The sequence below is a fragment of the Rattus norvegicus genome, chromosome 8, assembly GCF_021556685.1.
Source record: "Rattus norvegicus strain SHRSP/BbbUtx chromosome 8, alternate assembly SHRSP_T2T, whole genome shotgun sequence".
In the NCBI taxonomy this organism is placed as follows: domain Eukaryota; kingdom Metazoa; phylum Chordata; class Mammalia; order Rodentia; family Muridae; genus Rattus; species Rattus norvegicus.
Window position 1 is genome coordinate 118607404 of NC_141541.1, and position 17807 is coordinate 118625210.

The 17807-nt window shown below is 55.9% G+C and overlaps 1 protein-coding gene across 28 annotated transcripts in view; it reads left to right on the forward strand.

Moving 5' to 3' along the window:
* The window catches only part of Als2cl (ALS2 C-terminal like), a 20498-nt gene extending 3003 nt beyond the window's left edge, over nucleotides 1-17495 (forward strand). For 3 of the 28 annotated variants that reach the window (XM_087562426.1, NM_001447061.1, XM_087562425.1), the window contains 26 exon segments: nucleotides 695-804; nucleotides 1543-1671; nucleotides 2358-2556; nucleotides 2883-2948; nucleotides 3247-3412; nucleotides 3873-4004; nucleotides 4623-4742; nucleotides 5852-5910; nucleotides 6051-6117; nucleotides 6477-6673; nucleotides 7075-7140; nucleotides 7487-7585; nucleotides 7679-7840; nucleotides 8246-8357; nucleotides 9282-9359; nucleotides 9996-10126; nucleotides 11161-11334; nucleotides 11444-11540; nucleotides 11724-11881; nucleotides 12411-12476; nucleotides 12856-13029; nucleotides 13795-13837; nucleotides 14601-14662; nucleotides 14757-14906; nucleotides 15118-15214; nucleotides 15569-17495. In XM_087562426.1, coding sequence (XP_087418552.1) covers nucleotides 1569-1671; nucleotides 2358-2556; nucleotides 2883-2948; nucleotides 3247-3412; nucleotides 3873-4004; nucleotides 4623-4742; nucleotides 5852-5910; nucleotides 6051-6117; nucleotides 6477-6673; nucleotides 7075-7140; nucleotides 7487-7585; nucleotides 7679-7840; nucleotides 8246-8357; nucleotides 9282-9359; nucleotides 9996-10126; nucleotides 11161-11334; nucleotides 11444-11540; nucleotides 11724-11881; nucleotides 12411-12476; nucleotides 12856-13029; nucleotides 13795-13837; nucleotides 14601-14662; nucleotides 14757-14906; nucleotides 15118-15214; nucleotides 15569-15649 — 2859 coding nt within the window. In that variant the 5' untranslated portion in view covers nucleotides 695-804; nucleotides 1543-1568 and the 3' untranslated portion in view covers nucleotides 15650-17495. 28 annotated transcript variants of the gene reach the window in all.
* The last annotated feature ends 312 nt before the right edge of the window (nucleotides 17496-17807 follow it).

The following is a 17807-nucleotide window of genomic DNA, read 5'->3' on the forward strand; positions in this document are numbered from 1 at the left end:
TTCCTGCCTCTCCTCTCCAGCAGCAGGAAAAGGTGGGGCAGGAATGTCTGGGCCAGAGTTCTGAGCTTCCCGCCCTACTCTGTTTTGGAGCCAATTCTCTTGGAGTCCTAGGTTCTGCCCGGGATCTGTGATGCTCCTGTGACATCTGGGGTGCCTTCAGGAAGACTGAGCCCCCCCATAACATTTCCTGGGGTCCACCTGATGTCATCTGCCCATCGTTGGCCACCCTGGTGCCATCTGACCCACCCCCGGCTGCTAATTTCAAAAGTTTTCAGAGTGTCAGGACAAAGCGGAGGGAAGACACTTTGACCCCACCCTGAGGCGTCTCTCCAGTCAGGCCATTTGCATAGATGAATGAACGTCCTTGCCAAGTGAAGACAGCAAGGGGGCTAGCTAGCTTCAGGAGGCTTTGGCTGAGCAGAGCCACAGATAGCCCAACTGTTGGACAGGCTCAAACATACTTCCTCACTTCCCCTGCCTCATGTCAGGACGCCGCACTGCTGCTTGCCTAGACGGTCCCTCAGTTAGGGCAGAACATTTCAAAGTCCTAGCCGATCTACCTGCCTACCCCAGTGACTGTGAGTGGGACCCAGCCAGGCGGCTAATCTGGTTGGGGGAGGTAGACATGTGGGGCTGGGCCCCTGTCCAGGCTGAGGTTTCTCATTGCCTAGCCCCATCTGTCACCTGTCACCAGGTTTGCCTTGCTGAGTCTGACGTTTGATCTGCAGTTACCTCGTTCTGAAACTCTCCACGATCTTCAGGGTTGACTGAGGCAAAGTCAAGCTCGTCTGCTGGCCAATGAAGGTGGGCCATCCTCATGGGCTGGGCAGGCGCTCCAGTGAGCCTTTGCTTTTACCCCTGCCTCCACACTACTAAGCTGTTTTCTCCTTGCTCTTTCCCCTCCCTCCCCTCCTCCCTCTCTTTTCCCCTTCCTTTCTGACAAGGTCACAGTCTTAGCCCAGGCTGCCCTCAAGTCCATAGCAAAATCCTGCTGACTCCGCCTCCCCAGGGCAGGGTGTGCCCCACTACTCTCTACGAGTCTCTAGTCTCTCTCCCTTCTGTGGCTTCATCCGGAGGCCTCCAGAGTGCTGTAGTATCAGATCCCTCCTGGCTTACTGAGCTCTATTCAGTGACAAGGACCCTGAACCTGGATATCAGAGTATCGTTGAGGTCTTCTGACAGCATGCCTGTCCCTTCCCCCAAAGATCACAGAGTGGAGGCCTTCAGTGGAAAGATGGCCAGAACAAAGACCGACTAGGTAGTTATCCCCCTGGGTGCCCGGATTCAAGGAGTGTCTGAGCAGGCCAAAACCGAGCTGGAAGAGCTCATACTTTTGGGTGGGAAGGGATGCTTCTCTTGGTAGTTTTCAGCTCTTTTATTCCTCCCCAGGGCCCCGTCAGGGAGAATAGATCTCTCTGTGAGAAGCTAGGCTACTCACTGACTCTGATATGGGTGGTGACAGGTCTTACCTCTGGGGATTGGGGAGGATATCTGTGCCGCTGTCACGTTCTCTGGGTTGTGACCTGTGTCCTTCCTACCCAGTAGGCCGAGCGTCTCACACCCTGGCTATGTGTAGCTCTGAGGAGACAGACCTGCTTCGGCTGGAGGAGGTCTTCTCAACCACTCTTGCTCGAACCATCAGTCTCATCCTGCAGCCTCTGCTCTTAGCTGGTGAGTTTAGGCCCCCGGTGGAGAAGGGAGGGGGGCCCAGGAGTGGCCCCCGGGGATGAGATTTCTCTCTTGTTAGACATTCTGAGACAGCCTTCTCAAACTCAAGTGGAAGTGCTGGCACTTGATGCTGCCATCTTTTGATGGAGCTGATGCCTTGGCCACCCGGTCATGGCTGTTACCTTCCCAAATGGCCCCTGAGGACCACAGGCCTACATATCCACTGGACTCCCTGTTCCCACGAAGGGCTCCTTGTGATGCTTTGGAAAGCCCTGATTAGAAGGCAGGACACGTAAGGGGTCTTCCTTGTAATGTGACCTTGGGCAGGTGCTTTCCTCTCTCACAGCCTGTCTGTGTATCTCTGAGGTGGCTGGAGGTGACCTCGAGGGCTCCACATTCTGCATCTGGTTCTAAAGAGAAGAGGCAGAGACTCAGGGGAGCTAGGAGTCTTGGTTCCCCAAAATGATTAGGGTTGTCCTGTTAAGTAGGAGACACAGTCTAACCCTAACTACTCAGGGTCCAGACCTTTACCCCAGCATGCCCTGGCCCCAAGGAGCAATATGGGGTAAAATAATAATAATAATAATAATAATAATAATAATAATAACGATGGGTAATACCGTCCTGAGCAACTCAGCGCTACAGGCCCATGCATCGATGCCAGCTCAGGGCAGCTCTGCTTTCCACAGACCCGGAACCCTCAGATCCCTGTGGCAAAGAGTGCCTTCGGCTTCTGCAGCAGCTGCATGAGAGTGCCCAGCGGTTGTGGGATGTGACAGAGCAGAGCCTGCTTTCTCTGAGGCAGAGGCTATATCACCCACCTTCCATGAGTCTGGAGGCCGTCCTGTTACTGAACAATGCTGACTATGTCCTACAGGCCCACATGGAGTAAGACACCGCCCCCGCCCCGGCCCCGGGCAATCTGCTGCTGGGCCACAGTGCCACATCTGCCATTTGGTCCTGAGGGTCAGCTGGAGTGGGTCTCCTAGGGACTAGGGTGTTGGCTTGACAGCAGGCTTAGAGGCTCAGATCTGGACCGGGCCTATGAGATACAACTGTGGGTCACAGCTAGAGGAGCGTCAAGCAATTACCTGGACCATCAGGATTCTGGCTGCTCAATGGGTGGGGTCTGGGACCCCCCTCCACCCCGAGAGGGCAGGGATTGAGTGTGAGTTGGGAGCTGGACTTCCAAGGTGATCCTGGGTCGCTCATAGGTACATCAAATCCTATACTGACTGCCTGGTGGTGCAAGCCTTTCAGAAGGTCTCCAAGAAAAGGAGGTGAGCTTGGGGCTACCACAGTAGCCCCCTGTGAGGGTGTTGAGTGTCAGGGTTAAAGTTGGGGAAGCCCACCCCAAAGCACCCACCACTTGGGTGTCTGTAGTTAGGGTCCCTATCTCCTCTGAGATGAGGGTACAAAGCCCCCCAGGAAGAGAGCTAATTGTTTTGCTGGGCCAATGGGGTTCAGGGTTGGTGTCCCTGGGTCTAGGAGCCGGGAGAGAAGTTACAACCAGGGATGGTACAGGTGGACGTGGGCTTGGAACAGGGGGAGGTAGTATGTGGCCCTTCCTAACCGCAGTGAGTTCTGGAGAAGTCAGCGCAAGGCCCTGCGGCAGCTGCTGTCCTCCGGGAGCTCTGAGGGCTCCGTGGGCACCACGCTGTGCCAGGCCCTCCGCCAGCCACTCGCCCACCACGTGCAGAAATACGTGCTCCTCCTTCTGAGCCTCAGGGACACCCTTGACGAGGTGGGTACCAAAAGCAATCCAAGGACGGAGGTGTGGGGAAGAGGAGGAAAAGGGCTCAGGCTCGGGACCAAGTTAAGTCCTAGGGAGGGGCCTGAGAGAGGGTAGCCCTTCCCTGGGGAGTGGTTCTGAGGCCATGAATCTGCCCTGGGGAATCTTGGGCACATGGCTTTCCCTGGGTGGGACGGTTGACACCCAAAGTACAGACATAGAATTCTCTACTCAGTACGAGGACATGTGGCTCAGGGCCATGCTATGGAGTCACTGAAATATCCACCTGGAAGTGCCTTTGTGCCCACTTCCTGTCTGCAGAAGAGTTGTCAGGGAGAAGCGAGTGAGCCAAGCTGTGGCTTCCGTTTAGGCCTGACTGGCTGAGGCCAGGCTGGGGCTCTCATAACCCTCACCGGGATGGGGCTTGGTTCCAAGTATGTCAGATCCCCCCTCCTTCCCTGTCCTCCCGCAGCACCACCCAGCCCAGCAGCTGGTGATGCATGCAGTTACCCTGTTTGGAAACCTGCAGTCCTTCATGCAACAGGCCTTGGACCAAGCCATGGCCACACAGGCCCTGTGGCACAGCCTTAGCAGCCGGCTGAGGGTGAGTCTGGGGCATTGGGACAGTCGAGGAAGGGGCTGTTTTCCATATTGGATGTGAGGCCGTGCTGGGTGGTTTGAGCAACTCTATGCCTCAGTTTCCCCATTGGGAAGGAGGACTGGTGGCTGTCAAGTCACCCTTAGCCATCTGCTGGGTCAGCAGAACTGACTTTTCTGGCGGTACCACCAATTACACATGCCCGCCACTGTCTAGCACAGCATATAATGCCCCTGCAGGAAGGAAAGTCCCCAGAAGACATAGCAGGAGTAGAGCAGGTCAGAATAACCGTGGGTGACAGAGGGTATAGCATACTGGGTAATGGTATCAAGTACCTGCCGGCTGAGATGGGGCCAGTGTGGAGACCACCCAGGAAAGGACAGAGAAAGAAACTGAGCTGATCTTCTGGGCTAGATCAGGGTGACCCCTCCCCTCCCTGCCCCCTGCATCTTGGAGCATCAGTGAGAGACAGACTGACAGACAGACCTGGGTGATACTCCTGGCATGCTGGGATGGTCTCCGGGAGGTGTCTGGGGTACAAGAGAGAGAGAGAGAGGTGCAGCACTGACCAGCAGCCTCCAGTATAGGCACTGGAACTTCTTGTCTCCCTCTTTATCCCACCAGGATGTGCTCTGTACCCCGACTCACCGCCTCTTACAGGACAGCCAGGACATCCCTGTGGTGGTCACCCCACTGCGGGCTGAGCGCGTGCTGCTCTTTGATGATACCCTTGTCCTGCTGCAGGTTAGGAGAGGGTAACATGAGGTAGAGGATACAGGCCAAGGATGGTGGGTCAGGAGGAAGCCATAGTAGGCGTCAGAGTTTGTCCCAGAGCCAGTGACCTTGGCCAAACTCACCTGGCACTTGCAGTGCTCCCAGCACTGTCTCCCCTGCCTCAGCCTGTCAGCCTGGCTTGGGGTTTGCTCTGACCATGTCTGTAGCCTCCTCTCCTGCGGTTGCAGCTTGTCTGCTAGAGGTGTTTCTAGCCCTTCCCTGCTTGTCTGAGTTCCTTTTCTTGTTGCTGCCACAAAACAACAACTTGAGGAAGGGAGGGAGGGGGGAGGAGGAAGGGAGAGAAGAAGGGAGGGAGGGGAGAGGGAATAAGAGAGGGAGGGAGAGGGAAAGGGAAGGAGAGGGAGATGGAGAAGGAAAAAGGAGGGAGGGAAAAGGGAGGGAGGGGAGAGGGAATAAGGGAGAGGGAAGAAGAGAGAAGCAGATGGAGAAGAGGGAAGGAGGGAGGGAGGAAGGGGAGAGGAAAGAGGGTGAGAGGGAAGAAGGGCAAAGGGAGGGATGGGGAGAGGGAGAGAGAGTTTGTTTTAGCCTGGGCCTTTACTCTGTTTCTATGGGACTCACTTGTCTCTCTGCCATGACCTATAAACTCCTCCATTCTCAGGCTTGGCCTTGAGACCCTTCCACTTCCAGGTCAAGTGAGCAGCCTGCTTGGGCCCAGTGGGAGACATGATAGCATTCCAGAGAAAGGGCCTTCCCTTCAGAGTCAGAGGGCGAGCCCAGGAGGGCGTGGCGGCTGAGCAGCAGACGCTCAGAGCATGGAGAATGCGGAGGCAGGTGCATGAGCCTGCACATGTCAGGCTGAGCAGTGGGCCTCAGGCCCCAGGCCAGAGGAGCCTTGGAAGCTCGCAGCAGAGGCTGCCAGGGGCCAGCTGTGTTTCTAGAAAACCCTTTCACCCTCGCAGGGTGAGGGAGGCCTGTCTTGGTCCTAGGATGAGAAGAGGAGGAGGAGCTACAGCTAAAGGGGAACAGGACGCTGTGGAAGGACCACATATCTGGGAGGGTCCAGTGCAAGTGACTCTGTAAACACAGCTCCGGGCAACACCGTCCCCATCTTCTTCCAGGGCCACAATGTCCACACTTTCGACCTGAAGTTGGTGTGGGTGGACCCCAGCCAAGACAAGTGAGTGACTTTTCTGCAGGTGCCCTGGACTTCCCTCCCTGCGCCCTATGAAATCTGGTCACATCTCCAGGCCCCCCACATGAGCCCCACTTCCAACCCTGCACAGAAATGGGGCTCACTGATCCTCCCCGTCCACCTAGGTGTGTGCTCCACATCCTCACTCCTGAAGACGAGTTCTCCTTTTGCACCAGAGACCCCCAAGGCCAGGTGAATGCAGGAACAGGGAGGGCGGTCAAGTCAGAAGCCGGGGAGGGCAGAGTGCCAATCACACAGGCTCTGAAGTGGATCAGGGGTGCGCCTAGGCTTGGGTGTCAGGATGTTAGAGGAGCAGGAGTTTGTCCATCATTGTTTGGAGTGGAGGCCTGCTCCCACCCCCTTGCGCAGCCCTCTGGGCTGTCTAGTCCCTGGGCTACTTGAAGGATGTCAGTCAGGTCTGCTGCCATGACATAGGAGGGCATTGTGCTTGAGGAAGGAGTTGAGGGGAAGGGACTAGGTCCCCTATGCGGCCTCTTTAGGACATACCTGCAGTGGCGATGACATGTTTCCTGCCTCCCCGTCCCCACCAGGTTGTCTGGCAGTGGAAGGTGACCCAGGCTGTGTGCCAGGCCCTATGTGGCAAGAAGGACTTCCCTGTGCTGGGATCAGGCCGGGAGCCATCTGTACCTCCCGAATGTCGCTGCCTGGCCTATACTTTCCACCGTGAGGGCAGGCTCTACCAGGCTACCTATGATGGCGAGTGGAGTCGAGCCAAGCCCCACGGCAAGTAAGTCACCGTTGCTTGCGATGGGGCTAAGCACTTCCAGCAGAAAGAAGGAGCTCACAAAAGACCCCATTGACTAGGGGTTTTCTCAAGCTTCACGTTGCGTTCTTCAACTCCTGTGGTTCAAGGGGAAAGAAGACTAAACGCTTCCAGGGCTCTCCCTGTGGGAAGGGGTTGACTGACGGTACCCCAGTGCTCCACAAGGCTGTCTGTTCAGCTGTGCCAGGAGATGGGAGCGCTTTCCGTGAGGTATCTCGGTGCTCTCCCGAGAGCTGGGTGAGCAGGAAGTCTAGTTGGAAGAAATTAGAGTAGAGGAAGGGAGGGTCTTCAAGAGGGCTATCTGGGGATGCAGCTCTCTGGGGATGGGACTGGTGACCTGATGTTGTGGACCTCCTGTGTCCCAGGGGAACCCTGAAGTGGCCAGACGGGCGGAACCACGTTGGGGATTTCTACCAGGGCCTGGAGCATGGGTAAGGCTGGTTGGGCGGGTGCTGGCAGGTAGGGCAACCAGAGGGGCTGTTACCCACTGGCTGCCCCAAATTCCCAAGCCTCAAACAGGGGTGGTCAGATGGCCCAGCTCCTCTCACAACATAGACACAGAAAGAGAACCTGGTGGGAAATAGGAACGTGGGCCTCTCGGCCTTCCCGTGGTGGGGGAGGGGTGTCCCGAGGACCTTTTGTAAGGGACTAGGGGACTGTGATATCCTTGGGGGACTCCTTGGAGACAGGAACAACTGGGTAACATTGGAGGGATGTGACTGGGTCATCTGATCAGGCAAATAGCCTGGATACTCACTTCCAACCCCACCCGACCAGCTTTGGCATCTGCCTGGTGCCCCAGGCCTCTGAGGACAAGTTTGACTGTTACAAGTGTCACTGGCGGGAAGGCAGGATGTGTGAGTACGGCATCTGTGAGTAAGTGACCTTTGGCCTGCTGGGGAAAGGTGTGGAGAGACGCGTCCTCTGGACTGAGCTCCTCAAGGTGGAACCGTTGGCGAATCTCTCCAGGTATGGCACTGACGAGGTGTACAAGGGCTATTTTCAGGCCGGTGTGCGGCATGGATTTGGCGTCCTCGACAGCGCCCCGCAGGCCCCCCAGCCCTTCAGGTACACGGGCCACTGGGAGAGAGGCCAGAGGAGCGGCTACGGCATCGAGGAGGACAGGGACAGGTGAGTGCTGGTAGAGAGAAGCCAGAGGTCCAGCGGGCTCAAGCCGCAGTCTCTCTGTCCCCTGTGCACCCCCCAGCTTTTTCATCTTGTTCTGTTCTGGACACCTGCCTGTATAGTGGCTAGTCCCTCCGTCTGTGCTTCCTGCTCCCTCTAGGGGGCGGCGCTTCCCTCCGTCTGTGCTTCCTGCTACCTCTAGGGGGCGGCGCTTCCCTCCGTCTGCTTCCTGTTACCTCTAGGGGGCGGCGCTTCCCTCCATCTGTGCTTCCTGCTACCTCTAGGGGGCTCCACCCGGCATCCCTTCTCCTACCATCTTCTGTTCTCTTCGGGCTTCATCATTTAGCGCCATCCATCTCCCTGACAGCCCAGCATCCAGAAGCCTCCTCTCTCACACTCCTCTTCCCTTAGGGGTGAGCGCTACATTGGCATGTGGCAGGCTGACCAGCGTCATGGCCCCGGGATCGTGGTCACCCAGGCAGGCGTCTGCTATCAGGGCACATTCCAAGGAGACAAGATGGCTGTGAGTGTGTACCCCCCGCTTTGGGCACTCTGTAGGTGAATGAAAGCCAAGCTGGGTGGATGACAAGGGATGTCCGGCTCTGCCACCGTCTACTCTGACTTTGGCACCATCCCGGCTTCTAGCCTCGATTCCCCATTTTGCAACTCAAGTCAATGATTGGACACACATGAGCTAGGAAGAGCCAAGTGTGCCGTGGGACAGCCAGTGGCACTCATGGACCCCTCACTGGCCCTGGCTGAACCTTCACCATCTTCTGGAGTCCTCGAGTGACTCCTGTGATAGATGCCATTGTCCTTAGCATAAGAATGACACCTGTTTATGGATGGCAGACATCAGAGAACCTGCCCAACATCACAGCCACATCCAGCTGAGACTGAGATCAAACCCAGTCCGCCCAGCCTGGGCCTCCACCTCCTGCCTCCTACCTCTCTATGAGCCCAGTGGTGGGGCTCTGGGCAGCAGCTGTACCTGGTTTTACCGCTTGTTTGTTTAGACTCCAGTTTGTTCTGGAAAGAACCAAAGGAGACCTGAAAGAAAGGGGGGAGGGAAACGCAAAAAGAACCCCTCAGTGCAGAGTCAGGGACAAGTTGAACTTGAACTTGTCAATGAGCTTTCTGGCAGGTGCGGTAGTAAGGGAACTTGATCAGCCCTGAGGACCCAGGGCAGTGGCTGGGAAGTAGGGACAGCTGAAAGGAAGCCAGCACTTCCTGAGTAACCTGGGGCTTCCTGAAGAGGCTGCTGAGAATGAGCCAAGTCTGAGGGCTAACTTGGGAAAGCAAGGGATGGGGTTCACAGGACGAAACACTTCTGAGGAGGGCAGAGCCAGGGCTTGGGGGTTCTTGGCCCTGTGGGTCAGTGTCCACCCACCCTGGTTTTCTGTCCAATCTCATCTCCCTCTCCTCTGTTCTCTTCCTTCCTTTCCAGGGCCCAGGCATCCTGCTGTGTGAGGATGATTCTCTGTATGAAGGTACTTTCACGAGGGAGCTGACGCTCTTAGGAAAGGTGAGCGGGCTTCCACTTCTCACCCCACCCCTTAAGGTCAGGGTTCAAAGCCTAGATTGAAGGTAGAGGATGGGCAGCTGGAGGACCGGATGGGAGCTCCAAGGGGCTCCATGTCCATGTATGAAGCATGCAGTACTGACTTGACAGAGCAAGGTGACAAGGAACTGGAGGATTTGCCTCATGCCCAAAGGGCACAGTCTGGTTGTGTCTGCGCTGTGCCAGCCCCACCTGAGTCTTGGACGGCTGTCCCCAGGGTCACCATTCTTCCTACGTCCCCGACAGAGTTGACCTAGTAAAGGGTAGTTGTGTTCACGCTGGGCATTTGGAGACTTGAGGATAATTTCTGATGCAGAAGGACAGGCAGGTCTGGTGCCTTATGGGTACTCCTGAGTGCTATGAATTCAGCAACTCCACCCAGCGAGGAATTGCCCCTTCTAGATCCCTGGACCAAGCCACCTAGCCTCACAGCAGAGGTGGGTGAGGCTTCTAGAATATTCTAGCCCCTTGAATAGACAGGTGGGACACATGGTCAGAGGTTTCCATCTGACCCACTCAAACAGGCCCAGCATTGACATACTTGCCCGGACAGCTGGCTGGGCACACAGACATTTCTCCTCTCCTTCTCTCTGCCCTCAGGGCAAGGTCACCTTCCCCAATGGCTTCACCTTGGAGGGTTCTTTCTGCAGTGGGACAGATAAAGGACTGTACACACAGGGAGTGCTGGACACAACTGCCCTCCCGCCCAACCCAAGCAGTACACGCAAGAGGTGAGAGCCCAGCCTAATTGGCAGTGTGTGTGGTGTCTCTTCCCGCCCAAGGCCTTGGGCTCAGCAGGGGCCTTATTACCAGAGTTCCAGCCAGAGGCTATTGAGGTCTAGTGGTAGATGGATAGACTGCCATGCATAAACTGGAAGAAAAATAGGATTTGTGAGTCTCACTCTGACCCTGGTTTTAGGTTTTCTTTTTTCTTTTTTCTAGAAAGATCATGAATTGATCTTAGAGAGATAGACACCTAGATACAGACAGAGTTATAGTGCCCCTTGGTCTGGTTCTGAGCTCCCTGGTAGCCAAGGAGAAGAAGAAAAGAAACTTGGTAAGCAAAATCACCCTGCTTCAAAGCAGTAGCTTGTGAGACAGATTATTTTCCTATAAGAACAGAACACCCCTTTCGAAAAGTCAGTTCAGGCGAATAACTCTTGTTGAGACTCTGGCTGTGTCGAAGGGGGAATTGCAGAAAACGGTCCCAGCCGCATTTCAGAGATTAGAGAGGGGTAGAGAGGACTCATCCACCTACTGTCCCTGTATGCTATGCTACTTCTCGCTGACAGCAGGAGCTGGGAGAGGAGAGTGGTCCCGGAGAGGTCTGTCCCAGCCTGGTGGGGTGCAGGTGTGGCACCCCTGTGAGGTGATAGCAAGGTGCTGTTCTCTTTGTGAGGTGTACAGTCGGGTCTCACTTGACTAGCTAGGCAGGATCAACCACAGGGAGGCTCTGAGAAAGCAGGAGAGAGGGAAAAGCAAGGAAATCCCAGACTTCTGGGCGGTGGTCTATCTTGATCCAAGACCTACCGTGTGGGTTCTGCCCTTTTCAGAACTGTGTACCTGTCTCTTCTCCACCTCAGAACACAACGCCCCTCTCTCTCTGCCTTGTCTTCTCCTCTGCTTGCCTTGGAGGTCATCTGTCTGCGTTCTCTGACCTGCCCATTCCTGGGGCCAGGCTGGTCCCACCAACCCTCTTAGTGCTTCACGGAGGTTCCTGGCTCTGACTCCACCTTGTGCGTCTCTCACTGTTCCCCAATCACAGACAGCTGGGACTGGGTGCCTTCCCTGTGGAGAGCCGCTGGCAGGGAGTCTACAGCCCCTTCCGGGACTTCCTGCGTTTAGGCTGTCCTGGGGAACTGCAGGAAGCCCTCCTGGGCTTCCACGTGCAGAGCTCCAGGGAGCTACGCAAGTCCCAGGAGTACCTGTGTTGTGAGAGGTGAGCCTGACCCTCCTGATGTCCCTGCAGGTCAGAGAGGGTTTGGGAAGCTCCCGAGGATGGGTACTGACTCGGGGGTGGGTGAGGGACACTGTGCATGGTGCTCCAGGAGCCACCCCAAGGACTGTGTGGGCAGCATGGAAGATATCCTGAAGGAGCTGCTGCAGCACCGAAAGCCCAAGGCCCTGCAGCAGTACCTCAGGAAGGTGAGGGCCCAGGCTTGGGGAGGCCTCCTGTGTCTCACAGCGTGGTGCTAACTGGCGGGGACAGGCCTTTGGAGCTCCTGGTTCTCAGAGGGCGTCCGGTGCTCCTGTCCGGGAGGCTTGGTCTGGGCTCACTGTGCTCCAAACTCTGGCTCTAAGCATCCTTGTGGTCTCTCATGGATCCAGGCTCTGAGCAATTCCCGACACCCCCTGGGGAAGTTACTCCAAACCCTGATGCTGACCTTCCAGGCCACGTATTCGGGCATAGGGGCCAACAAACACCTGCAGGCAATGGCCCAGGAGGAGGTGAAGCAACACGCCCGGGAGCTTTGGGCTGCCTACAGGTGAGCCTGTACACAGGTTCCTGACCACTGTCTAGGGACTAGCCCAGGATTGCCCTTTCCAAGGCCTGGCTCTATCGGGCGCCTCTAACTCAGGTCTTGTTTGGTACAGGTCGGTCAGTGTGTCAGTGGTAGCCAGAGGTGTAAGAGATGACAACAAGGGCCTCCCTTAGCTCCTGGCCAGGGGCCGATCCCTATCTGGTCCCTGTCACACCCCTGACCCTATAGAAACCCTACGTTTGCTGTAGGCTGAGCGTGACCCTGGATTTCAAGCTCCATCTGTCCTGTCGCAGGTAGAACCTAGATCCCACGAATGTTACAGACAGGAGTGCCAGCACCGCCCAGCACTCACTATAGCTCCAGCCTTGGACTCCCAGTGGCAGGAGAGGCTAGACTCTGCAAGCATTCAGTCCATATCTAGCCAGCCAGTTCTGGAAGATGGGACCACCTGCCCTCGCTTTGGGAGGATGGAAGGATGGGGTCCTGTTTCCATGGGCAGCAGCCGTATCATGCCCATCTCGTTGGCTTGCAGAGGTCTGCTGAAGGTCGCCTTGCTGCGCCAGGGCCAGACCCTGGAAGAGGAGAGCATGGAGACAAGGTACCCCGCCTTCGTACCTGGGGCCTCCCTCTGGGTGGTAATGCTTCTTAGGAGAGCACTGGGCATGTATGCTGTTCACCAAGCATGGCGCATTAACCATTTATACAATGCAGTGACATACGACCTTGGTCCTGGGAGCCACCCAGGAGCAGGGCCACCACGCGCCCATCTCTGTTCTAAATGTGCCCTCACAGCCTCACGCTTGAGTTGCACAGAGAGGGGTGCAGTTGTCAGAGGCCTCCGCCTTCCTGTGCACCCCGAGACTGAGGTGTAGGGGAGATGGGTCTAAGTCACACAGAGCAGGAGTCAGCTGTCCCCCGGGTCAGGCTCCAGCAGCGGTGGCCCTGACAGCAGCTTCCCTCCCATCCCGGCCTCTCAGGGACCTTCAGGTGCACGGGTTGCTGTTGCCCCTCCTCCTACCCAGCTTCTACTCGGAGCTCTTCACATTGTATCTGCTTCTCCACGAGAGAGAGGACGGGCTGTACAGCCGGGGCATCGCCAACCTCAGCCTGTTCCCCGACACCAAGCTCCTGGAGTTCCTGGATGTGCAGAAGTAAGCTTGTCCCTGCCGGCTTAGCTAAGGGCTCTTGGGGGGAGGCCACTGCAGAGGCTCTACCCAACCAACACCACAGAACCCTGGGGAGGTGGCTGGGTCTGGGTGCTCAAGCATCTCGCCAAGGAAGACACCTTTGTTTTTCCCCTCTGACTTTGCCTGAGCTCCGCACCAGCCACCCCAGCTTCCACTGTCCCCCCACCTCCCAGAGAGAGTCGGCCTTTCCTGTCCCTTAGTTCCCACAGTGCTCTTAGAGCCCCTCCTGGCTTGGTGTTCTACTCTGAATGCCGGCCAGCATTGACTGGGCCTGCCTCCAGATCCACCATTGGACTTGGACTGAGAGTCGGGGGGGGGGCGGGGGTCTCCAAGGGGAAACTGAGGGCTGCTCTGGGAGCAGGCCAGACAGGTGTTTGCCATAATCTAGTGCCCGCCTTGCTGCCCTCCTCCACCCCCACCCCCTCTAACACATCCTTTTTCCTTAGTGCCCTCAGAACCATGCATTTCACAAGTGCTTGATTGTCCCAGCTGGGCTCTCAGCCGGCCCCATTCTCCTCCAGAGCCCAGCGTTCCTTTGTCACACAGCAGTAGAAGATTTCCTTCAGGACCCAGTGGTTTCCCGGCCTTAGGCTGTGTGTATACACCCAAAAATACCACAGTGACCCCATTCCCTTCCCCTTGCTCATGCTTAGCCCTTCCTGGGGAGGACACAGAAACAGGTCCTCTGAGCACAGACTAGTAAAGCATCCCTCATGTCTCCAATTTCAGGCATCTGTGGCCCCTCAAGGACCTCAGGCTAACAAGCAATCAGGTGAGAGGGCTGTGTTCTGCTTGCCTGGGAGGTGGGGCCTGTGGTCCTGGGGGGAGGGGCCTGTGGTCCTAGATGGAGGAGGGGCCTGTGGTCCTGGAGATTCTGAGTCCCGACTGCCTGGGGAGAGACTGGAGTGGGAGGAGAGACTCCAGGCTTCCTTCCGGTCTCATGTAGCTCCCACGTGATCAGGCTCAACCACAGGTGCTCTTCTTCTCCTGTCTGTGGCAGTGGGTCGGCTACATGAGCTTTGAGTCTCAGTTTTCTCCTGTGTAAAAAGCCATACCGGACAGCCATGGTTAAGGGCACATGAGTCTACCCACGGTCTCCAGAGCATCTGGATCCTCCTAGGGAGACAGATTCTTGTCCACCCCCACAGCATTTTGCAATGCTAGGCAAAAATTCTACCACTGAGCCCATTAACCTTAATCCTAACCCATCCCCATCTTACCCTATAACCCGTAGAGTCAGAAAGCAGGAAGTCAACTTGGGAACATGGCTTTCAGGAAGCCCTTGCGTCTGGCGACCATTGATAATAGCTTGTGGGATTGAGTGTCACCAAATGATCTGTCCCTCTTGGTCCTCTCAACCCCTTGATCCTAGTTCCTCCATGAAGCACACAGAGGAGCTGTGGGATTTTCCTGGGTCACTTAGCCACCGGGGCAGGAGTGTAATTAATTCAGTTATGGCGCAGGTGTGAGTGGCAAGGGACCCTGAGGACCAAAGGATGTCAGTCTGGTTCTCTGTTTGCTTCTCACCTTTACAGAGATACTCTCTAGTCCGGGACAAGTGTTTCCTGTCGGCCACTGAATGTCTGCAGAAGATCATGTGAGTGTTTGCCCTAGTCAGGGAGGGGAGCTCATCTTCCTCCTGCTAAGACTGAGCCCTGAGGCCTTGACCAGGGGTCGCACCTTGCTTACAGCACCACAGTGGACCCTCGGGAGAAGCTGGAGGTGCTTGAGAAGACCTATGGGGAAATTGAGGCCACCGTGTCACGGGTGCTAGGCCGGGAATACAAACTGCCCATGGATGACCTGTTACCACTGCTTATCTACGTGGTGTCCCGAGCTCGGTGAGTGAGGACTGGGGACGCTGTCTACACCAAACACAGGACAGAGAGGGAGTCCAGGCCCAGAAAGGAGCCGGTCTCGTGGGAGCTTGGGACACCACTGGGGTCATTTCAGAGCTGTCTAGCTCTCTATGTGGGGGCTGCTGCCCCAGATGTGGGGTGTCTGTCCACGACCTCCTCCTTCTCTCCATTGCTGCCATGGTACTTTCTCTAGAATTCAGCATCTGGGAGCTGAGATCCACCTGATCCGAGACATGATGGACCCCATCCACACAGGTGGCCTCCATGACTTCCTGCTTACAGCTTTAGAGGTGAGGGACCGGGGCTATGAGCCCAAGAGAATTCCTTCCCTGTCCCAGACACCATAGTGGAAAGAGCTCAAATCCCCGCCTTGTGTGTCTCCATGGCAAGGGTCCTCACAGGGCTGGTGCTTTTCACAGAGCAAGTGAGCCTCACAGCCCCTCAGGCCACAGTTCCAAGCCGTGTGCAGAGGGAAGGCTGCTGGCCTACAGAGTGTGGCTGACAGCTGTTCCTAGCTGGGGCTGTGTGCACACGGGGAGGTGGAACAATGGCTTTCAGAGCCTAGAACCATGCATGCTGTTGGGAGCAGATCTACCAGCTGGTCCCACTCTTGTCTGTCTGTCTGTCTATCTGTCTCTCTCCAGTCCTGTTATGAGCACATCCAGAAGGAAGACATGAGGCTGCACCACCTGCCTGGCCACTGGGACGCAAGAGAACTCTGGTGACATGGCCACTGTGGACCAAGTGCGGTGCTAGGGGCCACATGCCCGCCGTGGACTTTGGTGAAACAAGCGCTGAACACCTGCTCCTGAACACCTGCTCCTGAACACCTGCTCCTGAACACCTGCTCCTAAACACCTGCTCCTGAACACCTGCTCCTGAACACCTGCTCCTGAACACCTGCTCCTCACTGCCTTGATGGAGGCAGGCTGTAGCGATGGTTCTCAAAGGAGATGGTGTTCTGCTTCCTACGGGGACACACCTAGCTGCCTCAGTGTGACCCCAGAGTTCATGGCTCTCCTTTGGCCTCTGGTCTGGGCTCTGGTAACCCTTTTCCCAGACTTAGCACCATCTCAGGTGAGGAGCCCTGGCTCCGCTTGACCTCAGCCCTTACTCTGCAGTCATCACTCTCGGGGCTGCATGATGGTCTCCACCGCTCTTCCAGTCCAGTTCACGGCAGCCCTTCCCCGAGATCTGGCTTCGTTCAGCTCTTTGGACTGAAATGGTCCCAAACTGCAGAAGGCTCTGTTTGCTCAGTTCTCTTTCCCGCAAGGGAACCTGTTTCCTCCTCCTCGACTGGGATTCAGGCTTAAGCCAGTCTCTCAGTAGGGCCTGTGGCAGAAACACCTCAGGTCCATGCCAAGCTGCCTCAGTTGCCTCAGGCAGGCTTTGCAAAGGCAAGGGGCGTAAACACCAGCAGCCATTCACCTGGCCTAGCTTGCCAGCAGACATACCTGAAACACTTTCTGACCTCTCTGTGGGAGAGACAGCCAGCATATCCAGAGCTTGCTACCACCCTGACTGACAAACATCTCTGGCTGGGGACCGTGAGTAAGTCTGGTTCCAGTCCTGAGCTCTGGGTCACTGTTCCTGGGTATGCCTCCCACCAATTCAGCCTGTGAAGGACTGAAAGAGATGCTGAGAAAAGTACACACTTAATAAGGTTGTGACAGGCCTGTGGGAACCTCAGGGAGGGGCACCTCCAGAGGCCCTCAGAAATCGTGAAGCCATGTATGAAGAGAGCTGGTGATTCTCCTGCACCGTCAAACCTTAGAAAAGCAAAAAAAGGCTTTCTCTGGCTGGGTCCACCAAATATTTTATCACAAATATAGGACCTGAACTCGAGTTCTACCAGAAACCCATGTCCCAAGAAGATCCTTAGAAGGGTTAAACTGACCAAGGCTCCTCCCTCAAAGACAGCCCTAAGTGCCTGTGACACAGTTCAGCTGTGACAAAACCCTGCCACCCACCTTCCTGCCCCCAACACTAACTGAACTTGGGCCTCTGGTCTTTGTGAGTCCACAGGGTTTCCAGAATGCCCTGGTGGGTTCCAGAAGCAGCCATGGCTGTAGCAGACCCCTCGGACACATGACGGGCATGCAGGAAGGAAGCTGACTGACAGCAGAAGAGAGTACCAGTCAGCCATCTGCATTTGGAGGCAGACCAGATGGGCTCACCTACAGTCAGTGCAAGGCCATCTTCTGTAGATGTCTAGCCTGGAACATCTCCTGATTTTCGACATGTGAGCCATGCAAGAGGGCAGTCTGAGGAGTTCATGGCTGTTATCATCAATACCCCTAACTGCCTAGATCCAGTAGGTATGGCCAAGAAATAAGAGAATCAGCAGGCCAGATGTCACTCCACCCCACTTCCAGGCTTCCCAGAAGGTGGACCTGGAGTCAGGAGGCAAGACTGAGCTGAGACACGGCTAGTCTCATACAGCTTTGCTGGGCCTTTTCACTCCCCCCTCCTGCCTCATGATGTTTTTTCTCTCTCTCCTTCTCTGGGGGATGGCCACAACTACAGTCTACATATTTATTCAGCATTTTTAATAAACCCATTTCATCTTTATGTGGGTGCATGTGTGCACATGTGAGTGTTGGCATGTGCATATTTTCGCATACAAAGGCAGTAGCTAACATCAGGTGTTGTCCTTGACTCTTCTCTACCTTATTCTTTTGAAGCAGTCTGTCCTCGAACCTGGGGCTCACTGATTTGCCTAGACTGGCTCACCAGCAAGCCAAAGGGATGCTCTTGTCTCTGCCTCCCCAGGTCTGTGACTGCAGCTATGCAGCTCTGTACCCAGCTTTGTGTTTGTGTGTTTGTGTGTGTGTGTGTGTGTGTGTGTGTGTAACAGCTTTAATCTCAGTCATTGCACAGTTC